General features: G+C 46.4%; 8 protein-coding genes across 8 annotated transcripts; 5 read left to right on the top strand and 3 right to left on the bottom strand.

Moving 5' to 3' along the window:
* Positions 1-2,926: 2,926 nt before the first annotated feature.
* On the top strand, positions 2,927-4,165 carry BO79DRAFT_291425 (uncharacterized protein; the record flags this gene model as incomplete). The annotated part of the gene is made up of 2 exons (XM_025688991.1): positions 2,927-2,955; positions 3,019-4,165. The coding sequence occupies 2 exons, from the start codon at positions 2,927-2,929 to the stop codon at positions 4,163-4,165; spliced, it is 1,176 nt and encodes a 391-aa protein (XP_025533985.1).
* Positions 4,166-5,120: 955 nt separating this feature from the next.
* Positions 5,121-8,825, top strand: BO79DRAFT_183630 (3-hydroxy-3-methylglutaryl-coenzyme A reductase). The gene is made up of 2 exons (XM_025680281.1): positions 5,121-8,238; positions 8,287-8,825. The coding sequence occupies exons 1-2, from the start codon at positions 5,303-5,305 to the stop codon at positions 8,564-8,566; spliced, it is 3,216 nt and encodes a 1,071-aa protein (XP_025533984.1). The 5' UTR covers positions 5,121-5,302; the 3' UTR covers positions 8,567-8,825.
* Positions 8,826-9,863: 1,038 nt separating this feature from the next.
* BO79DRAFT_73148 (putative longevity-assurance protein (LAC1)) lies at positions 9,864-12,037 on the top strand. The gene is made up of 4 exons (XM_025689668.1): positions 9,864-10,320; positions 10,442-10,752; positions 10,808-11,095; positions 11,149-12,037. The coding sequence occupies exons 1-4, from the start codon at positions 10,185-10,187 to the stop codon at positions 11,740-11,742; spliced, it is 1,329 nt and encodes a 442-aa protein (XP_025533983.1). The 5' UTR covers positions 9,864-10,184; the 3' UTR covers positions 11,743-12,037.
* Positions 12,038-12,914: 877 nt separating this feature from the next.
* BO79DRAFT_183621 (uncharacterized protein) lies at positions 12,915-15,245 on the bottom strand (the record flags this gene model as incomplete). Its single annotated transcript, XM_025680280.1, has 4 exons — positions 12,915-13,940; positions 13,992-14,116; positions 14,170-14,456; positions 14,567-15,245. The coding sequence occupies 4 exons, from the start codon at positions 15,243-15,245 to the stop codon at positions 13,025-13,027; spliced, it is 2,007 nt and encodes a 668-aa protein (XP_025533982.1). The 3' UTR covers positions 12,915-13,024.
* Positions 15,246-16,372: 1,127 nt separating this feature from the next.
* On the bottom strand, positions 16,373-17,372 carry BO79DRAFT_205343 (DNA repair protein RAD10; the record flags this gene model as incomplete). Its single annotated transcript, XM_025681843.1, has 1 exon — positions 16,373-17,372. The coding sequence occupies one exon, from the start codon at positions 17,370-17,372 to the stop codon at positions 16,395-16,397; it is 978 nt and encodes a 325-aa protein (XP_025533981.1). The 3' UTR covers positions 16,373-16,394.
* A 651-nt stretch (positions 17,373-18,023) lies between these two features.
* BO79DRAFT_73132 (mRNA-binding ribosome biosynthesis protein NOP4) lies at positions 18,024-20,339 on the top strand. The gene has a single exon (XM_025689667.1). The coding sequence runs from the start codon at positions 18,064-18,066 to the stop codon at positions 20,233-20,235; it is 2,172 nt and encodes a 723-aa protein (XP_025533980.1). The 5' UTR covers positions 18,024-18,063; the 3' UTR covers positions 20,236-20,339.
* On the bottom strand, positions 20,264-21,107 carry BO79DRAFT_212091 (putative progesterone binding protein). The gene is made up of 3 exons (XM_025683140.1): positions 20,884-21,107; positions 20,710-20,805; positions 20,264-20,623 (listed from the first exon to the last, which is right to left on the bottom strand). The coding sequence occupies exons 1-3, from the start codon at positions 20,990-20,992 to the stop codon at positions 20,445-20,447; spliced, it is 384 nt and encodes a 127-aa protein (XP_025533979.1). The 5' UTR covers positions 20,993-21,107; the 3' UTR covers positions 20,264-20,444.
* Positions 21,108-21,669: 562 nt separating this feature from the next.
* BO79DRAFT_241386 (uncharacterized protein) lies at positions 21,670-22,274 on the top strand (the record flags this gene model as incomplete). The annotated part of the gene is made up of 2 exons (XM_025685115.1): positions 21,670-21,879; positions 22,182-22,274. 2 exons carry the CDS (start codon positions 21,670-21,672, stop codon positions 22,233-22,235), a joined length of 264 nt encoding a protein of 87 aa, XP_025533978.1. The 3' UTR covers positions 22,236-22,274.
* Positions 22,275-23,168: the final 894 nt, after the last annotated feature.

The following is a 23,168-nucleotide window of genomic DNA, read 5'->3' as shown; positions in this document are numbered from 1 at the left end:
TTAATACAGATGGCCAGGCAGAAAAGATAAACTAGATAATTATTATTATATTATATTATTTTATAATAGGATAATATAAATTATCTTAAAAATAATATTTAAATAAAATATAACTTAATATTAATATACTTTTATTTAATATAATTAATATTTTCTCTTTTAAAATTTTATATAAGTTCTAATTATATCTTATATTATACTTACTCAGATTTCCTGATAATCAAGCTATATTTTTTATTAAAAATTATAATATTATTTACCAGGTAATATTAGATATCTTATTTTTTATATAAATCTGTATAACCAATATCTTTAATAAATATTATAAATTAATTAAATTTAAAAATAAGATATAGCTGAAGGTTATCTAAAAAATAAAAATTAAATATATATTACTAAATTTAACTAAACTGTTTTCTATTAAATAAAGTCTATTTAATATTATTTAATAAATAAATTAATTAATATATAAATTATATTTATTATAAGATTAGATTATTTATCCAGTTATTAGTATTATTTATTTTAAATAAATTTATAAAAATAACTTTAAATAACTGAGGCCAGATATTATCTTAATCCTGTTAATTATAATTAATAATTATAAAAAATATAAAATTAATTATATCTTATAAATCAAGATTAATAAGATATTATTATAATAGAAAAATAGAAAATAGATCTGGAAATTATTAAATAATATATAAAAAAATATTCCTGAGATATTGAAGATATACTAGAAAAATTAATAATAATAATAAATACTTTATTATATATAAAAAGCTGTTATATCTATATTTATTTTTATATTTATTTATTATTTTCTAATTTTACTTATTTTCTTTTTATTAATTTTATTTATTTTTTTTTACTTATTTCTCTACTTACTAATTAATTAATTAATTCTACTGGAATTTAATATACTATATAATTTATTATAAGTCTTTATCTTATTTTAACTCTTATTTTATCTCAACTTTTACCTTATCTTAACTGTAATCTTATTTTCTTTTATTATTTTATTTTTTTTTTATATTATTTTAATCTCTTCTATCTTTAATTCCTTTTTAAATCTTTATTTTAATCTATTTTTTTTAAGTAAAATAATATCTTTTCTATTTATAATATATTATTTTCTAATGACCCCTCTAACAGTGATAATAAGAATAATATAATAAGAATCTTATATTATAAAATAACTAATATTAACAAGAAATTTATAAAAATTATTAGTATTAATTTTTATAATTTATTAATTTAATATTATAAAATACTGTCTGCTCTAAATATCTTATTTAATAAAGAAAAATCAGATTTATTTATTATTAAATAATAATTAAAGCTATAAGTATACTGGCCAGTAAATATTAATCTTAATTATAACATTAAACTATTAATATATATTTATTTTATAAATATATAGATTTATATTATTTTATATAATAATATTATTATTATTATTTTTATTTATAGCCAGTATTAAACAGTTAATTTTATTAAAAAAAAAAATTATAAATTAATTATATTCTACAAGATCTAACAGTATAATTAAAAAAAAAATATTTATTATTTTCTTATTATTAACAGTTATTATATATTAGATAAAGATCTTGCGTGTAAAAATAAGAATTAGATTATTAATTATAAATATTCTATAAAATAGATAATTATATATAAAATAATTATAATTAATACTGGCACTCTTACTAAATAACTAATAAATATTTATAATATTAATTAGACTAAATAGAGCTACTTTTATATTCTAAATATAATTATAAATTTCTTTATCAAGATAAAGTATTCTATAATTATTAACTTTCTGGTTAATATTATACTAGTTAATTTAAGAAATAAAATAATTTTTATAGCTGATAAGATTTTATATAATTTTTATAAACTAGTTATGGGCTCTTCCGGGATAATTAACTTTAACTTTTTAATAATTATAAATAATACTAATATTGCCTGGACCTGTCCTGTTCTTAAAATAATCTAAAATATAATAAATATATAATAGTAAATAAATAATCTTATTATATATTTGGTATATTTCAGGAATAAACTCTAAGACTTAAATCTGTTTTTAATTATAAAAAAAATAGTTAGAGAAGCTATAATATTATATCTAGATAATACTATCAGCAAGAAAATTATCCAAGATGCTTTATATACTGTTAAATAAAGCTGAATCTTTATCCTTATCACTTTTCTTATATATATATATCTTACATGTTTTCTTATTTATTATATATATCTTATATATTTTCTTACTTATTTACGCTTTGCTACTCACTTATAATAATACTTTTATTTATTTATGCTTTGTTACCTGCTTATAATATATTTTACTTATTATATTTTTCTACTCGCGTTTAAATACTTATTATTATTGTTATCCGTTGAGGATAATAACTTATGCGAAGCAGCAGACTGCAGTGTATGTATCTTTCTAATTAAGATATAACAAAGATGCTTCTACTGTTTTCTGTTAGATAGCTCTAGAAAAGAACACAATTAACTATCTGCTTCTGTTTACAAAGGATCCTTTTCTACGTTTGTTGTATAGACTTAGATCGGTTACTCCAGATCAGAGCAGACGTTTTGATTTTTGGGGTTTGCATTTCTACTTGCAATATCAATCGTTTAATCATGTTTCATTTTACCACAAATCATTGATTGAATTCAAATCCTATTTTAAATCTGAGTCGACGATCTGCTCCATGCGCCGTAAAACCAGATCGGAAGTTTATTGTGTTGAGCAGTGTCCCTGATCCGCGTGCCTGACCAGTAGGAAAACATGCTTTAGCGCCCACCGGCGATAAGATAAGCCCGCTTGAGGCCAACTTCCGCTTCTTGTACCGTCCTGAATCTGGATATCCCATTACCATTGAACTGCAATGCGCCATCGCCTTTCTCCGCAAAGATGGGTGAAATAACGATCTCATTCTCAACGTACGCACTCATTCTACCAGCCCCTCCCATCCCGACTCACCACTAACCTCTACACCTCCCCAGGATCAAATCCGTCCTCATCTTCTTCGCGCCCATCATCATCCCCCGAGCCATCAACTACTACCGCACCCTCCGCGTCGCCCTCTCCAGCCGCCCACCACCACGTCCTCTTCCCCAAGATGCCAGTCGAGCCTTGAACGTCCTCTTCCTCACCATCACCCTCTTCTTCTGCCTCAGCCTGCCCTTCAACCCGCACGCGCCCAGTCCCAGCATCTTCACCCTCACCAACTCCCGCCTCACCACATCAACCGACATCATCTTCTCGCGCCTCGCGCGTCTCCGCCCCGATGAATCCCTCACTCCATCCGACACTCTCCTCAAGTCCAAACTCACCTCTACCCTCGCCCGCAAGGTATACCTCCGCTTCGGCCCGGAAACCCTAACCAACTGCGCCTTCTGCTCCCTCGACAACCTGACCACCTACGCCATCTACCACCTCCCCTTCAACGTCCTCCTCCCTCACCTCTTCCACATGGCCACAATCGGCCTCATAACTTCCTCGACCTTCGCCGGCTCCGACGCAAGTAAATGGCGCAAGGAGTTCTCCATCATGGGCATTGCATTCACTCTCCTAGACATCTACGTGGTCATGTCCTACGACCCGATGGCGTACGCGTCCGCGGCTGTGCGCGCAGGCGTAGCAGTCCCATCTAGCTCATACTACCAGATCGGACTTTTGCGTCCGCTGCTATTCGCCATCTTTGACGGGGTATGCGCCCTGCTAATCTGGCTCTCCGCTACACGGAGATTCTTCTTCACTCCGCCGTCGCAGGCAGAACAGGTCGATCAGGTTGTGTCTGCGTCGTTGGGGGCGCTTTCGGGATCCACATCGAAGTTGCATGCTGTTAGTGTGGCGAGGAATGCGGTCGTCAGGGATAAGATGCTTAGGGATCGGGATGAGGCGTATTGGCGCACGGTGGTCGCGATGAATGTGGATAATCCGGCCATGAAGGCGGGTACGGTTGTAGGCGGGGGAGAGAATGGTGATGAGGAGGGTGCTGTGCCGCCTACGTCGATTTGGGAGGAGGAGGAAGTTGTCCGCGCAATGTCTCGGGCAATGGCCGGGCAGGGGGGTGTAGATTTGGCGAGGTTAGGGATGGATGCGGCGGAGTATGTTAATGGTGTTACGGCTGGGTTAGAGGGGAATTGATAGAGTAGATTAAAGTGTAGTTGTGTGTTGTGAGTTATGTATATTGTATGTATGTTTGAGAAGCTTAGCATGTAGATATCTATCTATCTATCTATCTATCTACCCATTTACTCCTGTCATTAGTTGCTTGAGCGTTGAGACGTGACCACACCCACATCCATATACTACCAAAACAGCAGAGTCACAGCATACCACACAAACACAGCAAACAATAGCCACTCCATACTAGATACCCAGCCCCGAAAACAGCACCATTCTCCGAGTAGTACATCAATATAGTCTAAACAACAACGTCCAAGCTAACCCCCGAAACGGCCAATCCCAGCCAGGCTGCCAGCAGCCAATTAGCTAACAATTGACTAGCTATCAAGCTAAGTAACTAACCATTTAGTTAACATTTAGGCTGACGCATAACCACCCATCTAACTACCCAGCCCAGCTCAGCCTTCCCCCCCGATCCCGGAACAACTACTACACTAATGACGAGCTAAGCTAAGCTACACAAAGCATCGAACTAGCGGTGATTCTCGGGGCGCGCGGACGGACAGACATATCTAACTTAGTAACTAGTCGAGATCGGTCCACAAAAAAGCGAGACATAACTTCTACCGGTCTAACCTTGGTTTGGAATACTTTAGGCAACATTTTTTCCGCTTCAGATGGATGATGGATGAATGCACTGCCACACCCGTAGTACTCCATAATCCACTCCATAACGGGAGTGCCACAAAAGCATGGACCAGTCATGTCGGCGATTGCGGAGACGGGCTAGTATCTACTCGGTCAAAGGGTAACTAACTCACTAACAGCTAAGCAAGTGGACTAGTAGGATGATCAGCTAGGCTACTGTGTAAGTAGGTTTTCATTGTTGTTGTTGTTGCTCCAAACGGGTGAGATTTTAGTTTTAACTCATCGGCCGAGCGAGCGAGAGAACGAACGCGCTCATTCTATGCTTGCTTCTGTCGGTCAGTTTTGCTCGGCCGAATTTTGATGATCTGTGCCTTATACCCCTAATCTTATTCCCCTAATTTCGGGGGGCAGTCAATTGATTCATTCTACTTCAACTACTCAATTCCCTTCTTCTGAGTGAGTGCTGATACGTGAGACTCAAGACACCCTCTTCTGTTGTTGCAGAGGATGGCTGGCTCACTTATATCCTCGCGCTCCCAGGTGGACCAGCCGGTGTCGTCTCAGACGACTCCGTCATGGTTCAAGGAGAAGATCACACCTGGATTGCTCTCCCTCTCCCGGCTTGCATCGGCGCATCCTATACACACAGTGGCTGCTGTCGCCTTGCTGGTTAGCTCCTTATATAGCAGTCTGTTGGAAGACAGTATATTCGACAAGACTGAGTCTGTGGCAAAGGCAGACTGGTCATCACTCACTGCCGGCAGTAGACGACTCTATGCGGGCCCTCAGTCCGACTGGAACTGGCAGGCGGAGGTTCCAAACGCTCCTTTTTCCAGTGATGTCGACCATACCGCGCTTCTGACTTTGATATTCCCGGAGAGGACAGACACCTTCCACGAGTCCCCGGCCACGCCCCTGCTCCAATTGCCGAGCAACCTCTCTGTCACGCCTTTGCCCTCGACATCCAAATCATTCAGCACCAACTCCAAGGAACACGTTCATGCTTTCTCCCTCCCTTACAGCCAAGCATCCGACTTCCTGGCAATGGTCCAGGAGGTACCGAACAGCAGCCCAGGACAGTGGATAATGAAGAATGCACGAGCACAAGCGCAGAACAGTCTGGCAGACCGAGCAAAAGATGCCTGGGTCAGCTTCGTGGACCTCCTTAGGAATACCCAAACAGCGGATATCGCTATTATGCTACTGGGGTATATCTTCATGCATATGACATTTGCATCGCTGTTTTTTTCCATGTATCGCATGGGCTCTAAATTCTGGCTTGCCACGAGTGTCTTGTTCTCATCCACATTTGCCTTCGTGCTTGGACTTTTCGTCACTGTGGAGCTTGGAGTCCCCGTCAACATGGTTCTCCTCTCTGAAGGCTTGCCGTTTCTGGTGGTCATTGTCGGTTTTGAAAGGTATATTGGTCTAACACGGGCTATACTAAAGCATGCCATAAATCGCCGCAGCCCCTCGGTTAACACACAGTCCGCTATCGAGTCTGTCATCACTGACAAGGGATCAGAGATCGCTAAGGAATATGTGATAGAGATCGGGATTCTTATATTGGGAGCTTTGTCTGGGGTGCAGGGAGGGCTACAGCAGTTCTGCTTCTTAGCAGCATGGACTTTGTTCTTTGACGCCATCCTTCTGTTCACATTCTACACGGCAATCGTCTGCATCGAGCTCGAAGTCAACCAGATCAAGGGGTACACCGATATGCGTAAGGCGCTGGAAGACGACGGTATCAGCTCCCAAACGGCCGAGGATGTGGCTAGGAGCAGCCCGAGCAAGCCTGAAACGACGCTTTTCGGCAAGAGTGCGCATGTTCCTCGGTTCAAGGTCCTTATGGTAGGCGGTTTTCTCCTTGTCAACATCGCCAGCATGTGTATGGTTCCTTTCCGCAACACACACTCAGTTAAGGATTTGGCTCGCGGACTGGGTGGTATGGGCATGTCTCCACCAGTGGATCCCTTCAAGGTAGCCTCCCATGGGCTCGACGTGATCCTTGACAAGGCCAGGTCGAGCGGCCGAGATACAATTGTCACGGTCCTTGCCCCGGTCAAGTATGAGTTGCACTACGGCCTTCCTGGAATGGGGTCTCCCGACGACAATGAAGACATGGCTTTCAACCTTGATGGATACGGTATTGGCGGTCGTGTTGTTGGTGGCTTGCTCAAGAGCCTGGATGATCCGGTCTTTTGTAAGTGGGTGATTGCCGCCCTGGTGCTGAGTGTTGTCCTCAACAGCCACCTCTTCAGTGCAGCTAGACAGGGCGTTAAGAATACTCCAAAGCATTCCACCGAGGCAGAGAAGCCAGTCAATGTGGAGTCTCGCAATGTACCATGCGAGTGCCAACGAGCTGTTGTTCCAACTGGCCCGGCAGCCGGGGGAGAATTGGCGATCAAGCGTACTCCAGAGGAAATAGAAATGATGCTTGCAGAGAAACGCGCCCATGAGTTAACCGATGAGGAGGTTGTGGAGCTTTCACTGCGCGGAAAAATCTCCGGCTATGCCTTGGAGAAGACCCTGAAAGACTTTACCCGCGCTGTTAAGGTTCGCCGCGCTGTCATTTCCCGCACCAAGGCCACGGCAGATATCACCAATGCTCTGGAACACTCAAAGCTCCCGTATGAGAACTATAACTGGTCTCGGGTGTTCGGTGCATGCTGTGAGAATGTTGTAGGCTACATGCCAGTCCCCGTTGGCTTTGCCGGGCCCTTGGTCATTGATGGAAGGAGCTACTTCATTCCTATGGCGACTACTGAAGGTGTCCTTGTCGCGAGCGCGAGTAGAGGAAGCAAGGCCATCAATGCTGGCGGCGGTGCTGTAACCATGTTAACAGCGGATGGAATGACCAGGGGTCCCTGTGTTAGCTTTCCAACCCTGGATCGCGCGGGTGCTGCTAAGATTTGGCTTGACTCCGAGGAAGGTCAGACGACGATGCAAAAGGCCTTCAATTCGACTACTCGCTTCGGGCGGCTCCAATCCATGACCACTGCGATTGCAGGCACTAACCTTTACATCCGTTTCAAATCTACTACCGGCGATGCTATGGGAATGAACATGATCTCCAAGGGCGTTGAGTACGCCCTAGAAGTGATGAAGTCTGCCGGATTTGAAGACATGAAGATCATAACACTGAGTGGTAACTTCTGTGCCGACAAGAAGCCAGCAGCGATCAACTGGATTGAAGGACGTGGAAAGAGCGTTGTTGCAGAAGCCGTTATTCCAGGAGATGTTGTGAAGAGCGTGTTGAAGTCCGATGTTGACTCCATGGTCGAGCTCTTTGTAGCTAAGAACATGATCGGATCGGCCATGGCTGGGTCTATAGGAGGATTCAACGCACATGCTGCTAACATGGTAGCAGCGATCTTTATCGCGACGGGGCAAGATCCGGCACAGGTTACAGAGAGTGCCAACTGTATCACCATCATGAAGAAGTAAGTCCAACTTAGCCCATATGCGAAAATGACTCTAATCGTTTCCAGTCTTCACGGCTCGCTGCAGATCTCGGTTTCGATGCCTTCTATTGAAGTTGGTACACTAGGAGGTGGCACCATCCTGGAACCTCAGAGCGCCATGCTCGACAGTCTTGGAATCCGAGGATCGCATCCCACCGAACCGGGAGCGAATGCTCGGCAGCTCGCTCGCATCATCGCGGCAGCTACTTTAGCTGCGGAGTTGTCGCTCTGCGCCGCGCTGGCTGCTGGTCATCTGGTTAAGGCACACATGCAGCATAATCGTGCGCCTCCATCCGGTGGAAAATGAGGCCTGAACTCTGTACTTATATAATATGATCAGCGGGTCTGTGATACGGGATAGATAACTCTGAGTAGATAGACGGCAGACTAGCTACGAAGTTAACGATAGGCGAGCATGAAGAAGGAAGAAGATGGTGATTGATGATGATAGAACACGCTTATCAAGAATTGTAGACTAGTGCTGCTTCTCCGCAAAAATCCAGACTAATGCAATGAGAAAGGTTCGTTCAAGTTAGGCGAAGGATCCTTCATTCGGTGATTGGATCCCGATGATCAGAAGACCGGGCGATCGCTTTCTGAGTCGCAAAAGAAGAGGAAGCGGGAGAGCCTTTGGGAGGAGCAGGTGAGAGGAGGACAACCGGCGATTGGGGGAGAGTCTAGTCAAGTAACCTTGTTTCTTTGAGACACCTTACTAGTCCCAAGTTACACTTACTACTATGTAGTACTCGGTATTAATTTACCTTCAAGTTACTTTGATAACTCTAATATTATGTAGTTAGATAATCTATTATCTATCTAAAGTTTCCAATTTGCATTTATTTTACTGTTTTACTTTACCATGGTACGTCACAGTCATGCATGCATGAAAGTTAGGAAAGGAAAGCATGGGCGGTGAGACTGGATGTCCCAACCAGAGCGACCAGTGGGATACTTGGGATTATCGGGCGGCGTCAGCGGTGGTGTAAGTACCATCCAAGTACCAGCTGTGGATGTCCCCAGAAAAAGTCACTGGGTAAACTTAAAGGCCAAGAAACACCGCGTACGTAACGGCGAGTGGGCCGAAAAGCCTTGAAACAGACGTGATACAGTCAATACCTTCCCCTCATCGTAATTTGTATATATTATTTATTTTTCCCTTTCTTGAGATCGTCACTCTCTTCCTCGCTGCCCTTTCCCCCCTCGCCTGTTCCAACTTTCTCTCCAGACAAGCAATCCGGGCATTGAGCAATTTTTTTTTTTGACCTTCTCAACTTCTGTGTGAGGTTTTGGTGGACAACTGCTTTGTTTGTTTACTACTTCAACAAGTCCCTATATCCGTCGCAGGCTCGGCCCGGGAGACAGACAGACAGACTTCAGCTGTATTAACTATACTCTTCATTTACCAAGGGTGTGTGCCGTGCTGAGCCCCGTTCCCCCCAACAGGGAATCATCTTCCACTTCCCCCCAAAAAGCCTACCGATTAATCAATCCCAGGTACCCGCCGTGGAACCGCGGGTGGTGCTTCTGTCTCTCAAAATCGTCTCCAGTCTTTTCGACGAGTCTCAGCCCAGGTTGTCGGTCTCAACAGAAAAAAAAAGGGAACAGCAGCTGCGGCCAGCCCACTGCTGCCACTCACTCACTCACTCCCAATCCAAGCCGTGGGCGGGAACCACTTTCGCCCGCTCTCGCTAGACCCGCGACGTACCTCCTTCGATCCCCATCGCTCTCGCTCCCTTCCCTCTCTCTCTCTTTCTTTCGGCCAGCTTGACGGTCGCCTTTCGAGCTCCTTGCTTTTTCTCCTTCGCTCCTCCCTCTCGGAGACTTCTTTCCCCTCAATTGGTCACCACCCTCTTTTTCGCGGGTTCAGTCGCTACTGCTGTTTGGGTCTGGATTCCCGACCCCTTCCGTAAATTGCGTGTCTCGTCATGGCCAGAGACGCATCGTTGCCGGCTTCGCAGTCGGCCTCGGAGCTCAATGCCCGCATTTCCACCTCCAGCGGACATCACCGCCCTGCCGCCAAAGAAACCACGTTCCGGGAATGGATGCTGGCCAACCAGATCGGTATGAACCAATCATGCAGCTTCCGATAATAATTCAATGTTTTGTCCCGTCAATGTTTAGCAAAACAAACGACCAATTCCATGCGAACTCTGTGCGCTAACCAGAACTTTTCCGTATATAGGTATTTCGTTGACCATTCTTTCCATGCTACTCGCCGTTCACCACCTCTACCCTTCCTTGAATCCCTACACCACCCCGTTCTTCCAGCTGTCGTACTACCAGCCCGCCACCGGAGATTATGTGCAAGGATGGGACGACATCTACTTTATTGCCAGCTCCGCGATTGCGTTCATCGCTATCCGGGCAATTGTTATCGACTGGATGCTCCAGCCACTGGCGCAACGCTGCGGATTGAAACGGAAGGCCTCGGTCCGTCTGGCTGAGCAAGGCTGGCTCTGCCTATACTATGGGTTCTTCTGGTCCCTTGGCATGGTTCGTACTTGACATTGCGCTTATATGATCGGGCGTGCTGACCGTGGGGATACAGTACATTTGGTCCAACTCATACTACTGGGGCGACTTCAGCGCCATTTGGGATCAGTGGCCGGCACGCAATGTGTCGGGTTTGATGAAATGGTACCTTCTGGTGCAATTGGCTTTCTGGGTGCAGATGCTTCTAGTTATCAACATTGAGGAGCGCCGGAAAGACCACTATCAAATGTTGACTCACCATGTCATCACCATCACACTCTTCGGATCGGCTTATATTTACGGCTTTTACAATGTATCCAACGTGGTACTATCGCTCATGGACATTGTGGACCTCTTGTTACCGGTGTGTAGGAATCTGACTCCAGGTATGAAGACGTGAGCTAATTCGAATACCAGGCGGCCAAAATCCTGAAATACTTGAAGTACGAGACCAGCTGCAATGTCGCTTTTGGTGTGTTCATGGTTACATGGCTCATCACGCGCCATATCTACTACCCGCAACTGTGCTGGTCCATCTACAAGGACGTCCCGGCCAGGATGGCGTACGGCTGCTACTCCGGTACCACTTCGGAAATGACTTCCACCGACGCATACCCCAACCGCTGGCGATACCTGCTTTATCCCTTCCAGGACATCAGCGGCCCAATTTGCATGAACCGCACCGTCAAATGGATCTTCCTTTCCTGCCTTTTGGCGCTGCAGGCCCTCTCGCTTATCTGGTTCACCATGGTCATCCGAGTCGCCGTCGGAGTCCTCCGCACTGGAAATGCCGAGGAGCCTCGCAGCGACGACGAAGAGGAGGAAGAAGATGTTTCGGGTAAGGATGGCCCCAATGGCACAGCTGTCCCGACCGATGGCTCTAGTGCGGACTGGCGCCGTGCCAATGGGTCTTCGAATGTACGGCCTCGCGGACGCGGCCGTGTTCGTCTTGGCGACCAGAGCGATCATAAAGCGTTACTCGGCCGGATCGGATGCGATAAACCGACCTAGACACACTTTAACGTCTTTGACTTTGCGTTTTTTTCTTTTACTAATGATATCATGGATGTGGATACGGACACGCTGAGATGCTGATGTCGATGATCATCAAGACATTACCAGCTAGAAACACGTGAAACGAACCAGCAAAGAAGTACAGTTCAGTTCGCATTGGGAAAAAAAGTTCTACCAAGCCTATCCGTTCTATATGTTTTCAATTTTCAGCAGGTGCTCATCTCGTCTTTACGTTTGATACCATTGATCTTGATTGGTAGTGATTGTGTATTTTTCTCCCTTTTCTAATCCCATTTTTACTTTGCATCGAACTTTACCCCACCTCACACATCACACCCCACCTGATCTGTCAATAACGGCGTGCACGATGATCATTATGTTGTCTTATACTATGCTCTATGCTGCTGCTTGTCATTGCCAATCTTGCTCAATTTATTTATCTAGATGATGATGATGTTGCTGGCCGATTGCATGCTTTGTTTGCCTTGATGCCCCCTTCCATTTATTTTACTTGTCGAGAAAGTTCTTGTTTTTCTCTTGTGGTTTAGGGACGTAATACAAATACCCACTGGTTGATGGTTTTATTGTTATTTTTCCACTTTTTCAATTTTTATGCTGTGTATGATAGCCTCAGCGAGAGATAGATACTTTACGATTGCATCGTACAAAGTGACACAACTGCATCATCTTACATGATACTGGTAACATTGAAGCGCATTTGGGAACTTGATCTATTCTGTCATCCCCTCCCTGCACTACATTTGACATCAAAGATTTGCAATCAACTACTAAATGAATTAGATTAAAAAGTCTTCCTCACAATCTACCCCTCATTACTACCCACTCACCATCCAAAAAAGAATAGAGGTCCAGCCCTGTTGAAAAGGCCTTGTATAACCAGCTTAGCTCGGCACGATACGCCGTAGTCAATAGGTGAAAAAACATATACCCAGTCCAATCCCATCCCATCCCATCATTTCATTCCACTTTCAAATTGCCGTGTGAAACGCCCAAAACACCATCCGTCTTCATTATTCCCAGTCATTCATTCATTCATCTGTCGTCTTTGTCTCGTTAAAAGCGTTAAGCCAGTCTGTCCATGGTTCCCCGTTTGCGCCATTCCAGACCCATCCGGTAGTAAGTATCCCGGTTTCCCTCTCTCGTGAAATCAACGCCCAGTAATAACTGAATGAAGTTGATGCGGTGTGAGTAAAACAACATACATATACGCCGTAAGGTATAAGGACTGGCGAAAGGAAAGAGAAGATAGAAAGATTACTCAGGTAAAAACAGGTATATTTGTAGTATCGTCACCCACATCTGTGGTAATGGAGGATAAACTAAAGTTGAGGATATCTTCACGCATCTGGGCCTCGTTCCAGAAGTAGTCTGGTGAAGATAAGGATGAAGAAGGAGAGGCGTCTTCCTGGACATGAAGGAGACGTTTGCGTTGGCGGGCGGCCAGAGTATCGGCGTCGATTTGGTCACACCCGAGTGCGCAATCTTGTTGAGTGACAATGAAGTCGATGAGGACTTGGCGGAGACGGTCCCAAATTGTGCCGTGACGTTTCCATTCGAGGCGCTTGGCGACTCGGACCATGCGGGAAACGATCCAGCACCGGGCGCCAGTATCGCCGCGGTGAGTTGGCGGGTAGCCGCCGTTGTTGAGGAAGAGCCAGAGGACGGATGTAATGCTGGGGTTGGTGAATGGGTTCATGTTTCTGATTTCCATGCTTAGCCATTCCATGTAGGGGTCGAGGGAGGTTGAGTTTAGGTAGCAGTCGTGAAGAGCGATGGCCAGGAAAAAGAGACAGGCCATGCAGGTGTATTCGTCGATGAAGCGAATATCTCGAATTCCATGATCGTAGTCAGGGAGCATCGTTAGAATCGCGTAGAGCTGCGTGCCGGGTGTGAAATAGTTGATGCGCTTAGGCGGGGCATCGGGTATGAGAGTATAAGGAGCATCTAGGGCACAGCGTTCTAGTTCGCGGAGATGACGGAAGAATCGTAAAAAGTCTTCGCAGGCGCGAAAGGTTTCACAGAGGCTCTCCGAGTCTTCTGCTGTAGTCGAATCATGGGGCACTGCAAGGTGGATTGTCGGGTCCAGGAAGTCGAGAGGAGGAGTAGCCGAGACAGCACCGGTCCAGGGAAGAGAAGTGCTGACAATGGCCTTTGAGGCGCAACTGAAATCCACCCTGGAAATTGTTAACAAATATCCTTTGATACAGACAGCCACACAAACTTACCAATACAGCACCTTCTCCAGGAAGGGGCTAGAGATCCGCATGCCGTGCATTCCTCCGCGACTTCTGATCATCGATGCCAATCCTCTGAAATGCATCCGTTCTATGGATGCATCCTTGGACCATTTCTCCAAGGTGTCAGCTTAAACCGTATACAATGAAACGTAACGAGCCACAGTACCTCGATGACAGCCATTGTGGCAACAGCGTAGATAGTTCCGTCATACTGCCCAGTGGAGTCTGCTTGAATGCGCTCGTTCATCAACCGCAAGGCTCGCATCTTATGGGTCAAGCTTTGGACAGACTCGGTTTTCCCTTCGACACCTGCACGGTGCTTCGAAGCAATGGCGAGCATGGCCTGGAACGGCAGGCCATCGTGCAAAGCAAATTGCCGAAATATCTCCATCATGGGGTTGTTCGCGATTGAGTCGGCAAACTTATACATCATAGATGGGTACGTGACCACAACTAACATACGTGTAAGCTCCAGTCGGGAAGTAAAGCAATATGCAGGGGTTTGAAGTGCGCATGCAACGTCTTAGGTTTAAAGATGACATCTGCGGCGCAATACAACGTACAATGTTGGATCAATTCATGATCTGCATGGCTAACCGGAATTGGATAGCAGCTAAACGGGTCTCGAACTGAACCCTCTCCAGGAGTAACGAGGGGGTCTAAGGCCTTAGGTGTAGGCTTCTGAACAGCCAGTGAGGAATGAGGCACTCCCTCCTCACGTTTGACCTTGTGTAATTTAGGGATGAGCAATCGCGAAGGTCCCTTTGCCTTTTCAGGTGGTGAATGGTCCTCTTCGCTACTCGGCGAACCCTTCTCGGATTTGATAGCAGGATCATCTTGGATTTCCTCCGCCAGCGACGAGGAGGTCTCGGGTACCTGGGAGTCAGATGGAGAGCGGGGGGTCCAACCACCGCCAGGTATACGAGCTGTCCCCAGTCGCGCGATGCTGTCCAAGCGCCGCTGATGCATGTACTGGCGCATGGCATGGCGGCGGACCTGGCGCTTGGACTCATGATCCGTGACTAGGACAAACTCGAAGTTCCTGGAGCCGGACTGCTGAGCGGGTCTGGCAGGCCGGCCTCTCGAAGGAGCCAAGCGGTCTTCTGCATGATGATTGTTGTGATCATTAGAATGACGACGAGCAGGCGCAGGACTTGAGGCAGCGGCCACATTCACATTCTGAAACTTAATATCTGATGTATTAGAGGTAGTTCCGGGGTCGGGGTTACCCTCCTCCCCCATTATCTCATGATTTGGCCTGGCCCGGCAAACGCGTAGTACCGGTCAGGCCCGGGAATTGGGGACTGAGGGCAAGAGCCGAAGGGTGGGGAAGACCAGACACGACGTCTGTCTGTATCTACTTGCTGCAGCTCTTTTTTTTTGGGCAGTGGAGCTATCCGAGGAGCCCGATGAGAATCGATAGGGCAGAAGCTTCAGAAACTAAGCCCGTGGCCGCAAGAGATGGCGCATAGCAGAGAATGTCGTTGGACTGACACAGAATGGCGAAACTCCAATGTTCGCCGTCAGCCCGATTTCCCCTTTGGGCTTTGCTTCCCCCACCCTCGTGCCCCCCACGTGATGATCTCCCGGCTGACTCAGCTGTCGGGTCACCGCCGCTTCTTTTCACTTTGTCTCTCTCTTTCTCTCTGTAACCACTGGAACAAAACAGTCTAGAAGGCACAACTCAAAGTATGGTTTTTACTCTATCTCCAAAGTTAACATGGACTTCGGAGAAGGAACATAGGAACATTGTTACCAAAGAAGCTTGAAATACATTGTATCCATCCTCAGTGTCTACTGGGAAGGGCCCAAGCACCCACGAAACAAGCATTGCTACTCCACCTGCCTTAATTCATTCTGGATCCCCTCTTCCCCACGGGGTAATTTGATTCCTACTATTATCACAAAGTAAGTAAGGTTGGTTAGCTCTGGCGACCTTCTGATTTGATGGTCTGAACACACGTAATCCACGATCAGTGCCCTAGTGGCCTACTATTGACGGTATGGGTGTCTAGTGCGCCAATGGCCGATGCAGCTTGGCTAAGCTTCTGTCATCTTCTACTACTTCCCGCTAAGCTGACCAGCCCTACCTATATTGTAACTCTAACCGAGTTGGCGATAGAGTTAATGGTTGGCTCAGGAAAATATTAAGCCATAGAAACCCCACCCCATACACATCAAGTCACGTGCACTTGTGCCATCCCACTGTTTACTCTCCGGAATACGAGAAAGTAATATAACGCCCAATACGTAAATGGGAAGTTGTATTATTAACTCCAGTTCCCACTTGGCATCTGGACTGCAGGCTGGAACAAGTTGTTGGTAGGTGGAAGGCAATATTTCTTCATTATACCAGTCTCCGTATTATAAAAGAGTCCACCTGATAAGGGATCAACCACCGTCCTCTCGATACTTAGCAAGAGCCGCCATGATGCCCTCACTCATCCCCTCCTGCTGACTCGACTCCTGCATTCGACGGTCTTCGACGACTTGTCTCCGTGCTTCTAGGCGACCATCCTCTGCATCTGCTAGGATTATTTCTGCGGCCGTGTCTTCATTTGTTTCTGAAGGATTGAAAGGCTTGTCTTCTTGGCCCTCAACCCCGCCAGTTGCATGACTTCCAGCGATCCCTCCGCGAGTTTTCCTCTTCGCCGACTCGACCCTAAAGCCTTCTCTTACTGTACTACACCACTGCTTGACCTTCTTCTCTCCCCATCCAGGTACTGCACTAATCTGTTCAGGTTGCGCGTTGACTGCGTTCTGCAGGCTTCCGAACGTAGATATCAAGCTAGCTGCATCTGATTTATTAATGCTCCGGGGTGTCGTGACGAACTCAACAAGAGATTCTTTATATGACTGGGCTTGTTGCGTGCGAATAGCAGTGGGTTGAGAGTTTTCAGAAGACTTGAACAGTTCAAGGTAGTGTGCAGCTTCAGGTGCAGACCAGCAAAGGATCAGCGTCATGTTGTTGACGATGGATGTCTTCGAAAGCTCCTTCAAGCTTTCCTCATGGTTTGGAATATCCACAATAACCAGGATAATTCGTAACAGATATTTTCCTGCTATGAGACGGATTCGCGAGTAGATATATTCGGGATGTAAGCGGTGGTACTTCAAGGAAAGAAATAAAGCACAGGTAGTGCTTCCGACCACATAATCGGCCGGTATGTCTGCATATTCCCATGGCAGTAGTTTGATATGATTCAATATCGGATTGCCTTTTTGTCGTGTTGACACAAGGATGGCAGATGGGCCAGACCTGCTGGGGAGTGCTTGTGGCTTAGGCTGTTGGACCTTAGATGATGGCTGCGGTGTCGAGGCACCAGATGCTCGAGGCGTAGCCGATTCGGAACGTGCTACTGGGTCCATGCTGCTTTCTTTGCCCTCGGTATCATCCGCTATTGGTTTGGAGGGGATAGAAAGCTACTGCATCAAGTGTTTCGCAGAATATAAGCGAACGGGACCCTGGATGTTGTCATATCACTTCGATTTACACCAGTCCTTGGCAGCAGTAGGTGGGCCATACAAGGGTTTCCGATTGGTGATGCTGATGTAGGTCACGTGGTAGATACATCATGTGACTTTTGGGGTACATCCTCTAGATAATGCCATGAGGAGAGGATTAGCGATAGTAAGCAGGAGGATGAAGGCTTGCTTATATGGAGCCTCTGACTCCGTCATTTAAACATTGGGAAAGCATACACTTCCCTCAAGGTTAGCATAGCACCATCTAGTTCAGTATGGCATATGCCATTGAGTATCACCAACCTCGTTCTGCATATGTGAAGGAGGTCTTCTGTCTGCAAACAATAGTTATCGAACGCATAAAAGCAGACAAAGATATCGAAATGCAGACAACAGCAAGAGGAAAGATCTAGACTGATATGTATCATGAAAGTAGATGGAGCACGGTGGAGACCCATCCCCTCTCACCGCCCGCAGACCCGCTTTTGCCTCCAAAAGTCAAAAAACGGCATCGGGATTTTTCTGCCGCTGATTCTGCGACAGAAAAAAAAGTTACTCAAAAACACCAATCAAGGCTGAGAGGAACGAGTCCAAGATGAGTTCCCCCGAAGCCAGCGAGATCAAGGGCAGCGCTGCCCCTGATACCAACATGGACATACAAACCGAGAAGCCAGCACAGGAGACACCGGCTTCCAACCAGCCCAGGAGAGAGCTTTTCATCCGATCGCTTCCCGCCTCCACGACGACCGAGAGCCTGACGGAATATTTCTCGCAATCCTACGTTATCAAGCATGCCGTTGCTGTCACAGACCCTGAGACGAAACAATCGAAGGGATACGGTTTCGTGACATTTGCGGATCTCGAAGACGCAAAGGCCGCGCTGGAGGAGTTCAATGGCTCTGTTTTCGAGGGCAAGAAGATCAAGGTTGAATACGCCCAACCGCGTCACCGTGTTGTTGATGAGAACCTTGGAAGGAGCAAGCCTTCTGCTGAAGCTCTTGAACAGAAGAAGAAGAGAGAGGATCAGAGGGCGGCCGCTCAGCCTAAGCTGATTGTTCGAAACTTGCCGTGGAGCATCAAGGAACCCGAAGACTTGGCGGTTCTCTTCCGCAGTTTCGGAAAGGTCAAATATGTTACCCTTCCCAAGAAGGGAAGCCAGTTGGCTGGTTTCGGTTTCGTTGTTTTGCGCGGAAAGAAGAACGCCGAGAAGGCCTTGCAGGCAGTGAACGGAAAGGAGGTGGACGGAAGAACACTCGCTGTCGATTGGGCTGTCGAGAAGAACGTCTGGGAGGATCTACAAAAGGACAACGAGGAAGAAGAAAAGGATGTAAAGGAGGAGTCAGAAGATGCAGACATGGAGGATGCCATTGAAGCAGAAGTTGGCATTGATGAAGAAGCCCATTCTGACGAGGACGACGACATGGAAGACGATAGCGACGTTGATGAGGATGAGGATGAGGATGCCGAGGAGGACGAGGACGAGGACGAGGATGAGGGAGAGAAGGAAGACGAAAGGAACGCTTCGACCATCTTCATCAGGAACCTTCCGTTCACCTGCGATGATGATATGCTCTACGAACACTTCACCCAATTCGGTCCCCTTCGCTATGCCCGAATCGTCGTCGACCACGAAACCGAGCGTCCCCGCGGTACTGGATTTGCTTGCTTCTGGAAGCCCGATGATGCAGCAGCCTGTGTGCGCGACGCCCCTAAACAACAAGATCCCCTTGTCGCAGAGAAAGATAAGTCGAAGAAAGCCTCTACCGCCTACAAGCATTCCATTCTACAGAACGAAAACGCCGACCCCACCGGACGGTATACTTTGGAGGGTCGCGTACTACAAGTCGCCCGCGCAGTGAGCAAATCTCGCGCTTCACAGCTAGAGGAAGAGGGAGTGTCTCGTCGACTCGTCCGCGATACCGACAAGCGCCGCCTCTACCTGCTTTCTGAGGGTACCATCCCAACGAACTCCGCCCTTTACAAGAAGCTTTCGCCATCGGAGATCAAGATGAGAGAAGACAGCTACAAGCAACGACAGAATTTCATCAAGAAGAACCCGGCCCTCCATCTCAGTTTGACGCGTTTGTCGATCCGTAATATCCCCCGTCACGTCACCACAAAAGATTTGAAACAGCTCGCTCGTCAAGCGATCGCCGGATTTGCAGAGGATGCGAAGAAGGGCCTGCGGCAACCTCTGTCTAAGGATGAATTGAACCGCGCGGCCGACATCATGAGAGAGGCAGAGCAGTTGCGGAAGAAGAAGGGTGTTGGTGTTGTGAGACAAGCGAAGATCGTTTTCGAAACTCGGGATGGTCACAAGGTTGGCGAGGAAAAGGCTGCGGGAAGAAGCAGAGGTTACGGTTTCGTTGAATACTATACCCACCGCCATGCTCTCATGGCTCTCAGATGGCTCAATGGCCACGCTGTTGAAGCACCTGCCACTGGCTCGGAGGACAACAAGGAAAAGAAGAAGCGTCTGATCGTCGAGTTCGCCATTGAGAACGCCCAGGTTGTCAAGCGCCGGCAGGAACAGCAGGCTAAGGCACGTACCTTCAAGAAGGGCAAGCAAGATGGTGAAGGTTCGGCTGATAAGGACGAGGGCAAGAATAACAAGGGAGGTTTCAATGGGAAGAAGAGAAAGCGCTCTGACAACAATGACAAGGGCGCTAATGAGGAAGATGATGAGGAACAGAATAAGCTTGCAAAGCGGAATCGTATTATCGCGAAGAAGCGGATGCAGCGAAGATCTCGGAAGGGAAAGGCTTAAGGCCGGGTACATAGATAAAAGTCAATGCGGGTTATATATGGAGTAAATAGCTAATGATATCTGTCAACAAGCTCATTTCTCGGATTCTGGCGGTGCACTGTTAAGCGCATCTGCATTGGAGTAGCTCGCGTAAAAGTAGAGTCCACGGGTATAATTCTTGCATTAGAGAAAGGTTGATTATCTCCAAACATCGCTGCTAACCATCTCCTTTAGTAGTTCGTAGCATCCTGCACCTTTCCCACGATGTTGTAGCGTTTGCTGAAGAATGTGAACCATTCATCCAGGACTGTCTTCTCCTTGTCCTCCAGGTCATACCAATCGGGCTTGCAATCCTCGGCTTTGAGCGATGAAGAGGCGAGGGCGCGGGAGGGGTCCTTCCCAGCAAAGACTGGTAATGGTAAATATACGTCAGTATACCCGTTCACAATCACGAGGCATAGGTATAGGCAATGTATTCAAGGTAGAATAACTTACCGTGGTACTGTCCACTAGGGCTGTATGCCTGATTCCGAGTCACATCGAAAACGATTCCCTTGATCGCAACCAAGGTGGGACGGTTAGGATCGGTACCTAGAAATTGTAGATTGTTAGTATATTAAGTTCTAAAAGGTTAAACAAACCCTTGGAGGTGTAGTGCCGAAAACTCACCATCGCATTTGGACAGCTCCTCAACAGTTATGGGATCATATTTTGGGGGATCAAGCTGGACAGGAATCTTGGGAGAGAAACGCTTCGGCTCAGGCTCGTGCTCGACCATTGTGACGATCTTTGATTGTGCAGGTATTTGTATTCTTTGGGTTTCTCGCTGGGAAGCTGTTGTTTAGCAGCAGGCGCTGTGGAAAGACTGAGGTTCGTTGCCGGTTAAACAGGCGCGGGGCAGGCGGGGAGAGCTCGGAGCGGCGAAACCGTGGGTCGAGGTTTGGCAGCTACCGTCCGCGGCTCGGTGATGTTATCGTCAGTCCCCATCTCGTCTTCTCGGATGAGTAGTAAGTGTCCTTTACAATTAGTTTCATTGGCTCTTGAGACTTCGGCTCCTTGATATCTTCTGGAGTATCCACTGTCCCTGAATATAGGTAGATTTAAGACTCGCCTACTGTCCAGGGCCAGATTCAGTGGTTGCTCTGAATTGTGCATGCAGGAAGTCAGCGATCTGTAAGAAACGTGATCGCAAGAGTTTGGTTGGCGACTGAGCCCCCTTTCCGCATCTGTAGAGAATTTCCTACTCTGGAAGCCCCGTGATTGGCACCACTAGTTCTGACGTCAAAGATGCCTGATGGCCAACTGTATCTATCGTATAAGAAAAGCATCACACGCGACATCCATTATCTATATGTGTTGCAAACCGTTGTATCTTGTGTATACAGAACTGGACCATCCATTCGGATTCTCCTTGTCATCCCATTTATCACGAGATACTTCCAGATAGCGCACAAAATGTCCTCACAGCAAAGTAGTCAGCCGAGAACCATCCAGACCCCATCCCTTGCTCGGGACTCTCATGGCAATGATGCAGAAAGAGACCGCAGATCGATCTCGGAGGAGTCCGATCTGTCGCATTACCTCCACTACGAAGACAACGATGGCTTTTTCCCTCCAGCCTGGCTAGGGAAGGCACCGCCTACTCAACATGGAGATGGTACGAAGGTTCTGGATAAAAATTCCCAATCTGAGATGCGAACATGATCAATGACACAAGATATCCTCGCATGAATCGACTGTGACGTTTGCTTTTATCAAGTGTTCTTTCTTACCTGGCGTCATGGCGTGATCAGCTTTCCATATTTGTTGAAACTACGAGGTTCGGAAATGAATGGGAAATTGCCTGGAATCAGCATCATGTCCGTCAAAATCCGTTCTTCCGTTTTGGGTCCTGAAATCACACCGATACAAGTCGCCACAGGGAAGACAGGAACAGAGACTCACATGGCTACAGTTGCTATATCAAGGGCGATTGCAGGGGCGCTTGCTGGAACAAGGGTTACTTAGTCTTGTCATTCTAGTCAGTCTGGGATTAGTATCATGTACGGCCTAGATCGCGCCAGACCTATGGTGCCCTAGCTGCTACTACCTCGTTGGTTAGTTGCAGCTAAGTTAAAGTGTCTTAAGGTCTGCAATGCACAGTTTTAAGAACTTGTTTAACCTGCAGTCTCACAAAAGCCTTTCTGCCACCAATGTCCATACCAGACTTGTCAACTGACAGTCTGGAGTCACTCATGTGACTCCCCGGCTGAATGCCACGGCAATTCCCCAAAACAGTTAGGGCGGGACATCCCCGGCCGAGGTTTAACTTCAACTTTTCCCTCTGCCCCTCATACTTGGGTCCCTTGCTGCCCGTGGCATTTATGTGCCGTGCGTGCCATTTGGCTCGGTAGTATACTACTCAGCTGCAACCAGCTATTGACTATCTGCGACTGGCTGCAGTCATTGATACATGCGAACCAATCCGGAGGTGCCGCAACTAATGTGCTTTACCACATTTGGTCTTAGCCTAGATGGCTCTTATCATCGACTTCGCCTTCTCTGTCAGGTTTGAAGACCTGAAAATCCGGGGGTATGCCTTTCTGGCATACAATTGTCTTGGGTTCTGCCATCTGCCTTGCAGATGTAACTGCCTGGCACTTTTACTCTGTAATCACGGAAACCCATCGCTTTCATGCAACGGCAAATAGTGGCACCGATCACGGGTTACACGAAAACCGTATTTCGAGATGATTGGACACCTAGATGGTCGATCTGTCTGTGTTGTATCTACAAGATAATACCTGACGCAGAAGGTTATGTAGGGTCAGATAAGTAAGTTCGTATACAGCGTGACTTAGCACACGAGCGTAGATTGTGCGGCTAGTATTTCGGCTTTCTTATCAATCATTATGGACTCGAGTCAATAGGAGAGTGCAGTGTAGTTATTAGCGTGGATTAATACAATCAAGTAG

The sequence above is a fragment of the Aspergillus costaricaensis genome (genome assembly GCF_003184835.1).
Source record: "Aspergillus costaricaensis CBS 115574 unplaced genomic scaffold BO79scaffold_62, whole genome shotgun sequence".
In the NCBI taxonomy this organism is placed as follows: Eukaryota; Fungi; Ascomycota; class Eurotiomycetes; order Eurotiales; family Aspergillaceae; genus Aspergillus; species Aspergillus costaricensis.
Note: the sequence above shows the minus strand (reverse complement) of the source record. Positions and strands in the feature narration are given on the sequence as shown.